At 38.5% G+C, this 14,598-nt stretch overlaps 1 protein-coding gene across 2 annotated transcripts; it reads right to left on the minus strand.

The window, feature by feature from the left end:
* Positions 1-270: 270 nt before the first annotated feature.
* Positions 271-8,568, minus strand: cep41 (centrosomal protein 41). Of its 2 annotated transcripts, none has more exons than XM_023265539.3 (11): positions 8,478-8,568; positions 8,124-8,187; positions 7,948-7,995; positions 7,129-7,190; positions 6,846-6,909; positions 6,604-6,745; positions 4,554-4,714; positions 4,408-4,475; positions 4,202-4,316; positions 2,807-3,022; positions 271-1,534 (listed from the first exon to the last, which is right to left on the minus strand). In XM_023265539.3, exons 1-11 carry the CDS (start codon positions 8,508-8,510, stop codon positions 1,425-1,427), a joined length of 1,083 nt encoding a protein of 360 aa, XP_023121307.1. In that variant the 5' UTR covers positions 8,511-8,568; the 3' UTR covers positions 271-1,424. The 2 variants fall into 2 exon arrangements, with proteins under 2 accessions (XP_023121307.1, XP_054871673.1); XM_055015698.1 differs by having other exon boundaries at positions 4,202-4,337.
* Between the last annotated feature and the right edge of the window lie 6,030 nt (positions 8,569-14,598).

Raw genomic sequence — 14,598 nt, forward strand, 5'->3', positions numbered from 1 at the left:
CCTACCAAAGTCTCCCCGTGCATTAACAACAGAATGGAATAAAATAATTTCCTGCTACATATGCCAGGGAAGAAAGACAAGCAATAAATATAAAATATAACAACAACTTAGTAACTCTAACTTCACAAGTAGGTGGAAAGAAATAGAAGAGGAAAACAAACAGGGGAACTGAGTACTGGTGGGTTTAATTAAATATTATAGAACAAAATATGATGCTGTACATATTAGAGTCTGTTCTGAAGTAAATTCGCTAATAATTTAATCACTTGGTCCATTCTGATACAGCAAACACTTTATTTGACATTAATTTACAAATAAAAGCATGATGTTAAGACTGATGGTGAAAACACATCTTTCACTACAAAGGCTGTAGAGAAGTGCCCTTCACTGGAAGCTGTGTGGAAGTCTTCAGGTAAAGCACATGCAAGAATCACTAGCACAACAACAAAACAGAAGGCCACAAATCAGCAATACTGCTCTTCAAATATATGTGTAGGAAATCAATGCTGGGTATGACAAAATGCCCATTTCTCTCCTATAGTGACACTGTGATTTTGTTGTATGCACATATTTCTGTATAAAGGCCTCAACCAATCAGTCAGTCTGAACAACTTACAGTTCTTTTGACAAACGCACACAGATGCAGAAGTTTTGTCAAAACTTCTGCATCTAAAGGCTGTCAGTATACTGTCATGACAGTGTCACACATATTACAAAAATACAGCAAACGTTTCTGAATTTTACAAAATGGAACAAGCTCTGTAACAGTATTTCTACAAGACATTATGCCTCAGGCAGTACAGATTCCCAGCATGTCCTTCATGTCATATTAACATTCCAGTACTCTGTCTCCTGAAATCAAATGATCATTTTAGCAATGCCATATTTGAACAGGTCATCAACAGAAACAACTAATATCTGTGCAGATTCGTAGTGTTACAAGGAATATTGAGTGCAAAAAGAGCCATCAGTTCTCAGGTTCACAGACGAGGCACGGTGCAAACTGTCAAATGTACATCACTGATTAAAACAATAAAAAGGACATCAAGAGGAAAATACTACTTACTCCATAAGTAAATGCCATATCATTGTCCAGATGTCGGGTTTAAATACAGAAGTTGTTGTACTGACAATCACTATCCCAATGTGTGAACAATTTCCAGAGCTGAAAAACTAAATTTAATAAGCCACTTTCAACATTCAGAGGACATTCTGGAATAAAAGATGGTAAGAGGCACCAGAAAGTAAATAGTAGTTAAGCTGCAATTAAATAGTTCTGGTCTTTCTTGTCCACCTTTGACTGTATTTTGCAGCCAGAGTTGTTTCTTTACACAAATGGAGCTGGACGGAAGTAACCTGAAATAAATGGACTTTGTGTTGGAGGTATGTTTGTGTATATCAGTGTGGTTGAGGGAGGGTGGGGGTTATTTCCAGGCTCTGCTGCTCTGAACCCTGCCGCTGCCTCTCCCAGAACTCCGACGACTGGACGCTTTAGAGTGCGAGCTGCTGGTTGACATCCGGCTGCTCATTCGACCTGCAATAAACACACGGGACATAAATAGCATTTGTTGAGTGCAGAACGTCCAATATATGCCCTTACATTTTAATTCATTACTTCAAAGTGCAAGATAGTAGTACTTCAAGGTGCAAAAATATGGGATTTGAATCAGGAAGGAGAGCCCACACAGGGCTGTCCAGTCCTAGTTTCTGATTTCCACTGAAAATAAAGATCTGTAACACTTTATCTGTCACGTTTTTCCTAGAATTACCTAGAAAAGACAACTTAAACATGGGAAGCAAAGCTTAGGAAATAAATGACAGAAGTAGAGGCCATTATAAATTAACAGCATTTTTTTTACAACTATATGTTTATCACAAAACACAATAAAAATAGTTTTTAGGTCAATACCGATTATAACACATTTAATATCAACATCCACTACAGTTCAAAAGTTTGGGGTCACGCAGGCAATTTCACGTTTTCCATGAAAACTCACACTTTTATTCATGTGCTAACATAACTGCACAAGGGTTTTCTAATCATCAATGAGCCTTTCAACACCATTAGCTAACACAATGTAGCAATAGAACACAGGAGTGGTGGTTGCTGGAAATGTTCCTCTGTATCTCTATGTATGACTGTGAACTCCTTAAGAATCGTCTTCAGCAACAGACTGTTATACCCTAAGTGTAAGAAGGAACGTTTCCGCAGGTCCTTTATTCCACCATCTGTCAGACTGTACAATGTTGCATTATAAACTTCACTGTGTACTGTTTACTGATACATTTTCTTTTCCCCTTACACACGCATTCCACCTACTTATGTACAATAACTGATCCACATCCTCTTGTATATAGTCTTCCATATAGTTTAAAAAAAATCTGTACATAGTGTTCTCTGTGATTTTTGCACTGTGGTTTTTTTTTCTTATTTATTCTTGTACTGCCATTGTACTTTTTCTTTTGGAGCTGTTGTAACGGTGAACTTTCCCTACTGTGGGATCAATAAAGTTTATCTTATCTTATCTTATGTAGATATTCCATTAATAATCATCCGTTTCCAGCTAGAATAGTCATTTACCACATTAACAATTTCTAGACTATATTTCTGATTCATTTAATGTTATCTTCATTGAAAAAAGCTGCTTTTCTTTCAAAAATAAAGCCATTTCTAAGTGATCCCAAACTTTTGAACGGTAGTGTATATACTTCTGCCTGGGACAAACTCTTATTTCAGACATTTGTGCCTTAAATAATGTGTTACCTACTGCTGTAATTATAAATGTTTCAAACGGTGTACTCTTACTGTTGGAGCTACTGGGGATGAGTATTTCCTCCATGTGCTCCTGGATCTTGGCAAGCTCATCTGATGTAAACCGCCACCTCTTCTCTGCTGCCTGTGCTGGATGTTGAGGTGCAGAGCATTTCCTCCCTTTCACTGATGTGGTGCTGGGCAGGCAGGAGGTAGGGATGGAGCCCGTTGTCATTCCACTTGGAAATTTATGAGCGATTATCTTAAGACCTGGTAAAGGAAGACAGAGAGGGGCAGTAGTTTGTAAATGTTACAAAACCACCACTGAAAAGTTTAAATTGAAGATGACACTTGTGTTATTAAATATAGAGCTTCATCTATGCTGTGATATAGAACACACAACCTCTTTGGAAAAAGAGAGATTTCATTATTTATTAAAAGCAGTTCCCATGGTGACTGATAGTGAACCTAATCTAACCTCAGTGAACCTAATCTGTTCGCTGGTAGGTGACTGTCAACAAACTGTCTCTCTGATGTCTTTCCCCTGCTGAGCCTGAGGCGGATGTCTGACAGCGTTTCATTTCCTCATTAATAAAGTCGCTAACAAAGCACATATCAGAAGGCATTAATTAGCAATATTCACGTCTTTAGGACACATCAAACAGACATTAGCTCAAAACCCAAGGATTATTTTCAACATGACTGCATTTATTATCAACCTGTCATCAATGTAAGGACAAAGGCAGTGACATTGTGGATTCATTCTCAGCTCAGAATAAAATCTGCACAAGGTCATTCTGTAAAAACAATGTGATGCAGTGGACATGGCAGCTGTGAGGTTCTCACTACAACATTTAGCCTAATCACTGTTAAAATAAAAAATATCTGAAGCTTTTTTGACCTAAGACACTGACCAAAGAATTTTCATTAGCATTGTTGTGGGGATTTCTGTGATGTGATGTGACTCTAAAAGTGGACTAAATGCAGTTTAAAGTTTTTTATAGGCTGTATGTAGTTGCTGTTAGGGTATTTTGATGACATTCCATGATGAAAACATATACATACATACACACACTCACTGGCCACTTTATTACGTACACCCTGCTAGTGAGAGGTTGAACCCCTGTTTGCCTTCAGAACTGCCTTAATTCTTTGTGACATACTTTCAATAAGGTGCTGGAAACATTCCTCAGAGATATTGGTCTCTATTGACTTGACAGAATCAGCATGGGTATACCTGCTTGCTTGATCAAACCCTAGGACTGTTGCATGAAAGGGTGAAATAACAATTTGGCCACAGACTTTTCTCTCTCAAAGCATAATTTAGGATGAGTGTCACACATACAAGCTCAGATTGTTTACATTTAGATACAGGAGTCAGAGCTTCACTATGGATTAGATTTTCTCTAAAGGAAGTAGTTTACCGAACTCCGTGACATTAGATCTTACCTCCACACAGCATGTACACATTCTCAAATCCTCGTTGGCACATGGTGTTAGCTGCCTGGCTGGCTATCCTTTCATCCTCATCATATACAATGATGATCTTCCCTGCTGCATTTTTCTGCAGTTTGATGGTTAAAGTCTATCAAGTCAGTAAAGTCAATAAAAATGCCTTCATGTGGTCAATTATGGTTGCATGTGTCCAAGGATACATATTCCAGCACTTCTTTGGTGTAGGGGTTCATTGTCCGAGTCAACATGGCGATGGGAAAATTGTGTGCTGTAGGAAAGAGAAATTATTTTTAAAAAATGGAAACTTGCAGCATAAAAAGAGTTCATTCATGTTCTCGACACCCACCACTGATGATGTGGCAGCGGTCGTACTGCTCACGGTCCCGTACGTCCAGCAGCAGGTAGGGGCAGTCGGGGTAGGGCCGGCCAGTCGCCTCAGGGACGGACTCATTCACCATCTTCTGATTGTCCCTGTCAATGTTCAGCTCTCCTACACCGCTGATGACACTGTGAGGACCAAAGGGTAGTTTGTGCTCATTAGTTGTATTTATTTACATTCCTTATTACCATTCGTTTTGCTATGTACGGCTCTGGTTTTCCCATCAATAAACTGTTCCTTCAAGTTGTAATGTTCAATAAAACACCCATCAGCCACTGACATGTCAGGTGAAGTGAATAACATCGATCATCTTGTCATAATGCAACGTTCTGCTGGGAAACCTTGAGTCCTGACATTCATCTGGATGTTTGACATCTACCACCCACCTAAACATTTCAGGTCAAGCAACCCACAACCCCCACGTTAACAGCAGTCCTTGATGCCAGTTTCCACCCTCAGCAGGACAATGCATGCCGACACACCACAGAAACTGCTCAGGAGTGACCCGTGGAACACAACAGAGCTAAGCTGTTCATCCGGGTTCCACACTCCTCAGATCCAAATCTTACTTAGCATTTGGGGGATGCACCAGGATAAACCTGATCTAGATAGATCCCACCCTGCAACCCACAGGACCCACAGAATTCACTGCTACCATCCCAGTGCCACAGGACATCCCTAGAGGTCCTGTGTCCATGCCCTACTGGGTCAGAGGAGTTGTAGCAGCATAAAGGGGATCAATACAATATTAGGCAGGTGGTCAAAATGTTATGCCTGATCGGTGTATTCTTTGGAGCCTGCACTCCAAATGTTTGCCTTTGCATGGAAAGTTCTTGTTTGTCTTGTTTTCAAACTTGTCATATTGATACATAAGGGATACTAACTACTAATATGAGAAGATAGCTGATGAAGGTTTATTATTGTCCTTAGAAATTAAAACTGAAAAACAGAAAATGTCATCTAATTCTGAAAACTATTTTGCTCTATGTAGTGATTTTCTTTAAACTAAAGGTCACTTAGTGAGTTTCACCATTGATATACTGCAGTTATAAATACCAGTGTTGATGCTTTACAGTAAGTGAGCGTGTAATACAGTCTCACCATTCATATGTACTGATTTAGATCATTTGATTTCTCTTGATTTATGATTTAAAACATGCCTGCAAGCTGATAAGACACTTGGCACAACCTCCACATCAGCTGCTTATTTTACTTATGTCACTGATGATTCAGTAGTCTACAGTAGGGACTTTGTTTCATACAGCAGGGAATGGCTCATTAAGACTCACTGCAGCAAATATGAGTGTGGAAGTGAATCAAGCAAACACACCACTCTCCCCTTGTGGTGGGTTGCCCCAGTGCTGCCCTACTTTCTGTCTCTATCCATCCTCACCACAAGGTGAAACTGACCTGAAAGCTCTGCCATTACAAAGGCTCTGAGATAGAGTTACACTCACGAGGTTCCTCTTTAAGCTGGAGAGGGGAGAGGATGCAAGTGAGAGAATAAGGGACGCTAAGAACAGATTGAGGGAGGTTACTGTGCAGTATACAGAAGGGTGGGGTGGAGGACTCCCAGATGCCTTAAGAGGTAACAAAGTGGATGTACAGCATGTTGGGTGCAGAGTTAGAGATGCATGTGGTTAAGGCAGGGGTTCGTGGGTATGATAGCGATGGTGTAAACCTGTGCTTATTGAGCACATATTGAGGACATAAGATCATGTAATCTGGCAGAAATTGCTATTCAACTGTGATCCAGTACTGATTCATTTGTAGATCTAGCCTACCAGCTACAATGGTCACAAATTTAAAAATTAGACAGAAAAGTCACCCAGAAAAGCAGCATTCTACTCTAGGGCTGCAACTAGTGATTCTTTTCACTGTCAATTAATCTGAAGATGATTTTCTTGATCAATACATTAGTTGTTTGCTATAAAAAATGCCAGAAAATGGTGAAAATGTGTGTGTGAAGTGTGGTAGCACTCAGTGAGGTTTTCCAGAGTGCTGTGCTGTACAGTACCTCAGAAGTGTTGACCTGGCAGAAGAGATTTCCTTGGTGTCTCCTGCATCCTGATGATCTGACAGTGGCGACATCTGTGGGGAGCTGGGGGTACGATCAGACAAACACTCCAGGTCCACATCAGACACCACAGACAGACCATCTGTAAATCAGTAAGAGATGTTACAGTATACCCTGCACATGTACCATTAATGAGCCATGAGCCATGCTAAGTGAATAAGTGATCTTGCCAGTCATGTTACCTTCTGGACCATGTGATTCACCATCATTCTCGCTGAGCTCTGAAACAGAGGCTACCTGAAGTATCTGGTGAGAAAAACATTTGGAAATCAAAGAATAAAAAACTGCAACAAAATCAGAAGTAAAAGTATTGATTACTGAATAGGGGTCAAGTTTTCTCGGGGCATTCATTCCATGTCCTCCACAACAGAGAACAAAATAGTTTCTGGCTGGAGATTCAATTGGTGACAACATAAATGTTGCAAAACATTACAGTACTACAAACATATCAAAACCTGTACTTACTAATTGTGCAAATGTTGTCACTTTTAGCCGTTTAAAGATGTCATCTTTTCGGTACCTGCAATCTTGAAAAAAGAAGAAAAGAAACAAACACATCAGTGTATATCAAGAAAAATGATGTAGCAGTAGCAAATCAGTGCCAGATTGGGAAATCTTACCATAAATGTACAGAAAATAGTTCTCATGCACTTTACTATGAGAAAAGACCATCAAAAGGATTATTTTCTAGGAGAGTGAGTGTGTGAGTTTCATATGGTCTTGTCAAATTGGGCAATCTGATCCACATGTTCACATTTGTACAGAATAGAAAGTGTTTGTAAGATGTCAACGGACTGAGCTAAGGTCATAGGAGGTCCAGGAGGGTCTGCTAATCTGCTGGGTCAAAACTACGGTCCGTGTGAAGTGTCCTTTAGGTGGATACTGAAGCTATTGTAAGGATCTCTAAATAACTCGTATCTATTGTGCCTGCGAAGCACAGAAAGAGCAAAATATGAATCTTAAATACAGCAATTTCAAGAGTTAAGACTTCATGTGTGTACCATCTTTAAGCACCTGCTTTGGTCATATGTCATAAACATACAAAAAGAATACTAAAACAAGGAAGTATTATAGTGTAGGTACTGATATCACTCATTTAATGAGTTGAATTGCTCATATAAAACTATTTCAAACAGTAAAACAACTGGATTGGTTATAATGTGCAGAACACAGGTAAAATAATACACCGTCATAAGAATAATTAAACAGCGCTCCGTTTTTTTTTTGTTGTTGTTTTTTTTAACAGACAATCATTTTCTGCGTTTCTTTTCATGAGTTACTCACATTTTTTATCCTCTTCCTGTTTCTCCAACAACTTTGTAAGACTGCATCCTGTCACAGACAACATGACATTAACAAACATGATGTGAAAGCTAAAAACAGTTTAACTGCTGGAGAGGTAATAACCAGTATACACATTAAAAAAAACAATATTATATATTTGTATATTAGAAAGATACCTGTGTCCAGCTTAGTTTTGACGTGTTCATACTTTGCGTTTGTCGGTATCTTCTTTTTCATGTACTGCATGGAGGGAACAACAGTGCTTCATTAACTTTAAAACCTAAAGCAATGTGTGAGGCCTGACTTTTACGCAGAGTACATAACCAAGCTAACGTTATCATTCTCACAGGTGCCGTTGACATGGCAACTTAACACTTAATAGCTAACTTGCTAGCTTGCTGGGATAGCAACATTAGCTTGTCTTGGTCCGGTGCTATATTCGCAGTAGGTTTCATGAAGTTCACGACACGGCAGTGCTGTCAGTTAACGGCTACATAATAAAAGCAATGCTGTCATTTTACTAACGTTACCTCGACACTTCCGATACCCCGACTCAGCGACATCTTTTCAAACCGGAATGTGAAACATCAATATACAAGTTTAATAATCTCAGCGCTGATTCGTCGCTGCCTCTGGAGCGACCAATCAGACAGGCCGATGCTGCGTCACTCTATCGACAGCCGTTGGGTCAGCTAGCTAGTTGCTTAGCAGCGGGAGACGCTCCACCTTAATGACGTGCTGCGTTCAGGTCGCATCATCAGGCTTCATTGTCCCTTTTAGATATAATAACAAAGATTTGTACTTCTTTTCGAGATTTTATGCTTTTTTCCCCGATATCTAACTTGTTTCTTTTAGCTGTAAAAATAATTTATTTAAGTTAATTTGTTTATTTGACAATTTTGCACTGACTTAACCCCATAAATTATTTAGTAAACAAATTTATCTGAAAAATAGCAGATTAGGATTAAGCCCCTAAAATTATTATAATACTAATTTAGAGATTGAGTTTTGGACCAAACAATATTATTTATCACATAAACTTACCTAAACATTGCAATTACTGAGGTTAAGACCCAACAATATTTTATAATAAACTAATTTATCAGACATGTCAAAATCTCAAGTGATTTTGGACCATGTGTCAGTGTGACAGTGAGTCATTTGGAAAAAAAAGTCTATTAGTTTAGGCTAATTGTGTCATTTCGAACCAATCTGGAGTCATTTTGGACCAACATTAAGTCTTTCTGGACTGATTTATTAAACTGTGCACACATTTTGAGGCATTTTGAGACAAATTTCAAAATATTTTGTTCAAACATTTATACATTTCTAATCACTCTGGACAATTTGTAACTCATTTTGGACACATTTTGAATAACTTTGGGCTAATGTTTTCATTCTGGACCAATTTTGAGTCATTTTTGGACATGTTTTTGTCATTTTGGATAAATTGTTGTAAGTTTAGACAAATATTCAGTAATTTTCACAAGTTTATTTCATGGATGCATTTTTTTGTCATTTTGATTAGAGTATGTGTATTGTACAAATTGAGCTGACTATTTGAATATCAGGTTTCAGAACTCACAATACTTTTTCATTCTGTAAATTTACCAAACTGATTGAAATTTTAAGGGTTAAGACTTGGCCGTATTATTTATTATATATATTTAAGTGAATTTTCAGTCATCACTTCAGTCATCTGTACTTTGCCCACTGATCTGAGTCAGGGCTCAGAAATATTTTACATGGTTAACATGAACAAATACCTTATTAATGATATTTTAAAACAGTAATATGTTAACATATTCTTTATATTAGCAATGATCACACTCTAAAGCATGCAGCCATGTGTGTGGTACAGATTGTACCTCCGAGAGTCACAGCATGGACTGTTGCTCCATCAGCTGAGCTTGGTGTGGATATGTGAGTACAGAGGTCAGAGACCATGATGAGGATCTGAATGGAAGTTGAAAAGGCTCCAGTGGAGGATCAGATTCTTTATTAATGGACTCTAGCTCCATCTGTTGGTCAAATAAATACACTGAGAAAAAGTTGAATAAGAGCTCATGTTTGATCAGGTTCACTTAATCTTCAGATCAGGTCATTGACAATTAGAAGAAGAATTCTTCATGTCTAAATATCTGCACTTACTAATCATCATTTACTATGTGAACTAAACCATCATTAAAGGATAAAGTCAGCGTAATGTTGTGTACACAGTGTGTTTCTTTGTAACTTAATCTAAAGCAGAGCATTTCTTTCGATGATCAGATATTTGTACAGCCAAGAAATTCATAAACACAAATCTGATCCGAATTTTTATTTCAGCTTCTACTGAAGTGCTAACAACAGGAAATGTGTGTCTGTGTGAGACTGCAGTTTGTGTTCAATATGTTCATGTGTGCGCTTTAACACGATTAGACAGAATGTGCACTGATCAATCCCAACTTTAAAACCACCTGCAGAACATTGTGGACGTTACTCTGATTCATCAGGACGTGAGCCTCTGATAGTGTCCTGAGGTGTCTGGCACTGGGATGAACAACACAAGCCTCAAAAACATAGAACCCTTCAGATTTATTCATGTCACAGATAAAGCAGCTTATTATTATTTTGATTTCCATATTACCCAATTGTGGCAAATCTCAAACAACAAGATTTAATCACGTGTATATCATAAAACTGATAAAAAGACATGCAGTCACACTGAATGGTGTTTTAACAACGGGGTGGAGCAGTTTGTAAAAGTCTGTAAAAATAAACACCTGATAAAACCACAGCCCAGCAGAGTTTTGCTGTATCCAACAATGTTAATTTTTTCTTACTTCCTGGAGAATCTGTATATAGTATCAAGTGTAAGGTTCAAAAGAGTTCAGTGACGGACATTTTTTGTTGTTTGTACTCCTCATCAATTTGAGAGTACAGTTTCTATAAACAATCATACTAATTTCCTTGTAAACAGTTTCAAAGTCTGTCACGGTAACCAACACCTCATCGTCATGGATACTATCACTTCATGATTACCACAGATTATGAGTCTTGATGACTGCCAAGTACTCAGAGTTTAGTCATGATTTATTGAGTCTTTCTTCTTGGACAAAGTCTGAAATTCATTCTTACAGCAGTCAAAAACATTACTGATATAAAAACTGTAAACTGCACGTACATGTATTTATCTGATTGTTTGTACAACCATGAATGACTCTCAGTTTCCAGACATAACATTTAGAAATAGATTTCAATAATTTGGACTGATCATTATGAAATGTGTAGAGACGTCCTGTCCAGTGGACAGTAGGAGGGACATCTTACTCACAGTCCAACTTCCACTTTAAACAAGTCTGAGCTGAGGCCTGTACTACAAAGCAGGATTTTGGCTTCAGTGAGGAAAGTTCAGGTTTACATCTGGGTTTTCAGGACTGCAATTGTGGTTATCTTTCTATACTTGGGTACATCAACATGGCAGCTCATGCTGAACACCTAACCTGCTCATGTTCAATATAGCAGATCTACATGTATAAAAACACCACCTACTGAAAGATAAGATATGCTTTATTGATCATTAAAAGGAAATTAGTTGTAATAGCAGCATGTTAACATAAACAATAGAGACAACAGAAAAGATCCTGTGGAGCTCAGTGTATGTATAACGAGAGGGGAGCTCAGGAACAAGGCTGAATTTTCTTATTCCTTATAAGAATATATCTAAGCAACAAAATCATTTACGGTTTTTCTCTACTGATAAGAACCTGTTCCTGAAAAATAGCCCACATTTCCCAAAACATTGCACGCTATTTTCTTTATTAGGACACAATTCACAAAGCACTGCACACTTGTGTTAAAAGCGCATTTTATTGTCAAAATTTGAACTTTGTTTTCAAAATTAAGACACACAGGATACTGCACTGCTAAATACAAAACACTCTTCTCTCACTGTGTTTTCACATGAAGCGTAAAAAAATGATACAGTCCTCAAAAATGACAACTTAAACACAAATGCATCCTATAAATGACTCAGAGGGGGCCATTGCAGTGCCTGACTGCACATTACAAAATAAAAATAATGTTAGACAAAAAATACAGCACTGTATTGTACACAGTACAGTATGCAAATATTTACATCATGTCTGCATCAGTTCTTTCAGCCTGGTCAGACCACAGGACCTCATCAACATCACAAGCTGTGTTTTCTCTGGAAAGAAGGACCTAGTGTGTCTGATCCAGCCCTGACATGCATCAACAGAAACATCACCACATGCCAAGACCACTGATTGATAGAGATTTTCCCAAAGTATGGCTGCTGCTCATATACCTTCCACCTCCATGTAGAGAAGAATTCTTTTATAGGATTCAGAAAGGGAGAATATGGTGGCAGAAAACCCACCACCACTTGAGGGTTCATATTGAAACATTCCGTCCAATCATCAATAGTCCTCTATGAAAACTAACACTGTCCAGTATTCATGTGTGTCATCAGAATCCAACTGAAAAACTCTCTGGAACAAACACACACAAAACAGAGAAAATGTCAGTCATGTATACTTTCTGTAATTTTACTAGCACTTGTGAAGCAGAATTGTACATTAGATTTTTCACAGTATTCTCAGAACATTTCTGACTGCTTGTATTGTTCCAGTATAGACATGACACTGAAGTGACAAATAACATTTACATACATGTAAAGTAAACCACAATAAACCTGAAACAACTTACTTTATGCACCATCCTTACCATCTGCTGACCTTAACAACAGATTGCATTCTGAACAGCTAATGCTGTTTCCCAGCAGATTTTATAGTGTGCAGTTCATTGGCAGAAGTGTTTTCAGTTTTGACCTGTTGTGTCTTAATTGTGACAGCAGTGTTGGAACAGTGTCCCAATTCTGCTTCCTAGTGTTCACTTTTTGAAAAATGTGTGCTATCAGTGAAAAGTGTATTCAAATGAGCAAAAAATGTGTTCAGTCTTTTGCAAAAAGAGTGCAAGAGTTTTGGAAACTGTGTGCAAACCATAAATAGTGTCCAAAATTTGGACAGCAGTGTCCTGCTTTTGATAAATGTGTGCAGTCAGTTGGTGGCTGTGTGCAGTGAATGGAATTTAGTGTTTTATCAATCGAGTAAAACTGTAATGTAATACACAACTGTAGGGCTGCACAGTATCTTGGTGGTTAGCACTTTCGCCTTGCAGCTAGAAGATGCCTGATTCGTGTCCCAACCTTCCTGTGATCTTTCTGCATGAAGTTTGCATGTTCTCCCTGTGCATGTGGGTTTTCTCTGGGTACTCTGGCTTCTTCCTACAGTCAAAAAACATGCTGAGGTTAACTGAGGATTCTAAATTGTCCGTAGGTGCGAATGTGAGTGCGATTGTTTGTCTACATATGTAGCCCTGTGATAGACTGGTGACCTGTCTAGGACGTCCCCTGCCTTCACCCTAAGTCAGCAGACTCCAGCCCCCCACGACCCTAATGAGGATGAAGTGGTGTATAGATGATGGATGTATATGTAGTGAGATCAATTCATGGAGCAGTGAAAGTGACAAGCTAATTATTTATGCATTCATACAGTTGACAGTTTTTAGCTGATTTTTCTTCCTGCTTTTCTGCAGCACCCGTGTTGCTTTTAGCTTTTGTTATATTTTTAAATTCCTCATATTGGTTTAGGATTATAGTTTGTTCCCATACACCCTCCTCATGCCTGCTGTGTGCGTTCAGATCCTGTCCTTGAAGATCATACAAAGGAACAGAGACAGGAGACCATCTGGACAGAGTCCAGCACTGACATGTTTGGTTGTACCTGGACCATATGGCTCAGAGCCTGGAGCCCCCACAGGCCTTCTCAAAGTGCGCAAAACACACTGTATTTATGCTAAGCTAAGCTAATCATCTGCTTTCTCCAACCGGTCAAAAAAGTATATTTCCCCAATGTCCTTTTAAGAATCTCAGCAAAGTAAAGTGCAAACACACTGTTCCTTTTCCATGGGAGTCGAACTGTCTATTGAACACATATAGACAAACAAAGGAATGCAGAAACAGAGACTAAGAGTCTTTGTCTTTGTATCATGCAGCATTGTGTGTAAAATGTCATGTCTGTCCTTGTTAAGTTATATTTGAAGCAGTGTCACTGATTATTACTTTATCTGGGCTGATATGGGCAGTTCCACATTACTAGTTGACATAATTAGATTTGTTGTGACCTAATTTCATAACCTGTTACCTATTTTGTAATTTGTGATGGAGAACTATCCCTTCAGCTGGTTAAAAAAAACATTTAATTGTAGAGGCTGCAGTGACAACTTTCAGGCTGACATATATTCGTTCAGCAGCACTTCTGCCATCACAGGACACAAAAACTCTTCACTGGAGATATGCCAAACATGATTAGACAGAAACATGAGAAAACATGCATTCATTTTGCTTCAAATCTTGAGAAATCCATCCAGGCCTGGCTTAAGCAAGAGGTTAACACAGACCTGACTCATCAGCCTGGAGTTTGTTTCACTTCAACTACAGCTGAGAAAACAGAGTGAACTGGAGTGTCTCTATCTTGCTGTCATACTGTCCAAACAACAACAAGCTATCATGTTGTAAAAATATGCTATTAGAGAAGAAAAGAACGAGGAAGAAACATGCAATAAACTTTGCTCTGCTCCTCTGCT

This window comes from Amphiprion ocellaris, chromosome 12 (genome assembly GCF_022539595.1).
Source record: "Amphiprion ocellaris isolate individual 3 ecotype Okinawa chromosome 12, ASM2253959v1, whole genome shotgun sequence".
Taxonomy (NCBI): domain Eukaryota; kingdom Metazoa; phylum Chordata; class Actinopteri; family Pomacentridae; genus Amphiprion; species Amphiprion ocellaris.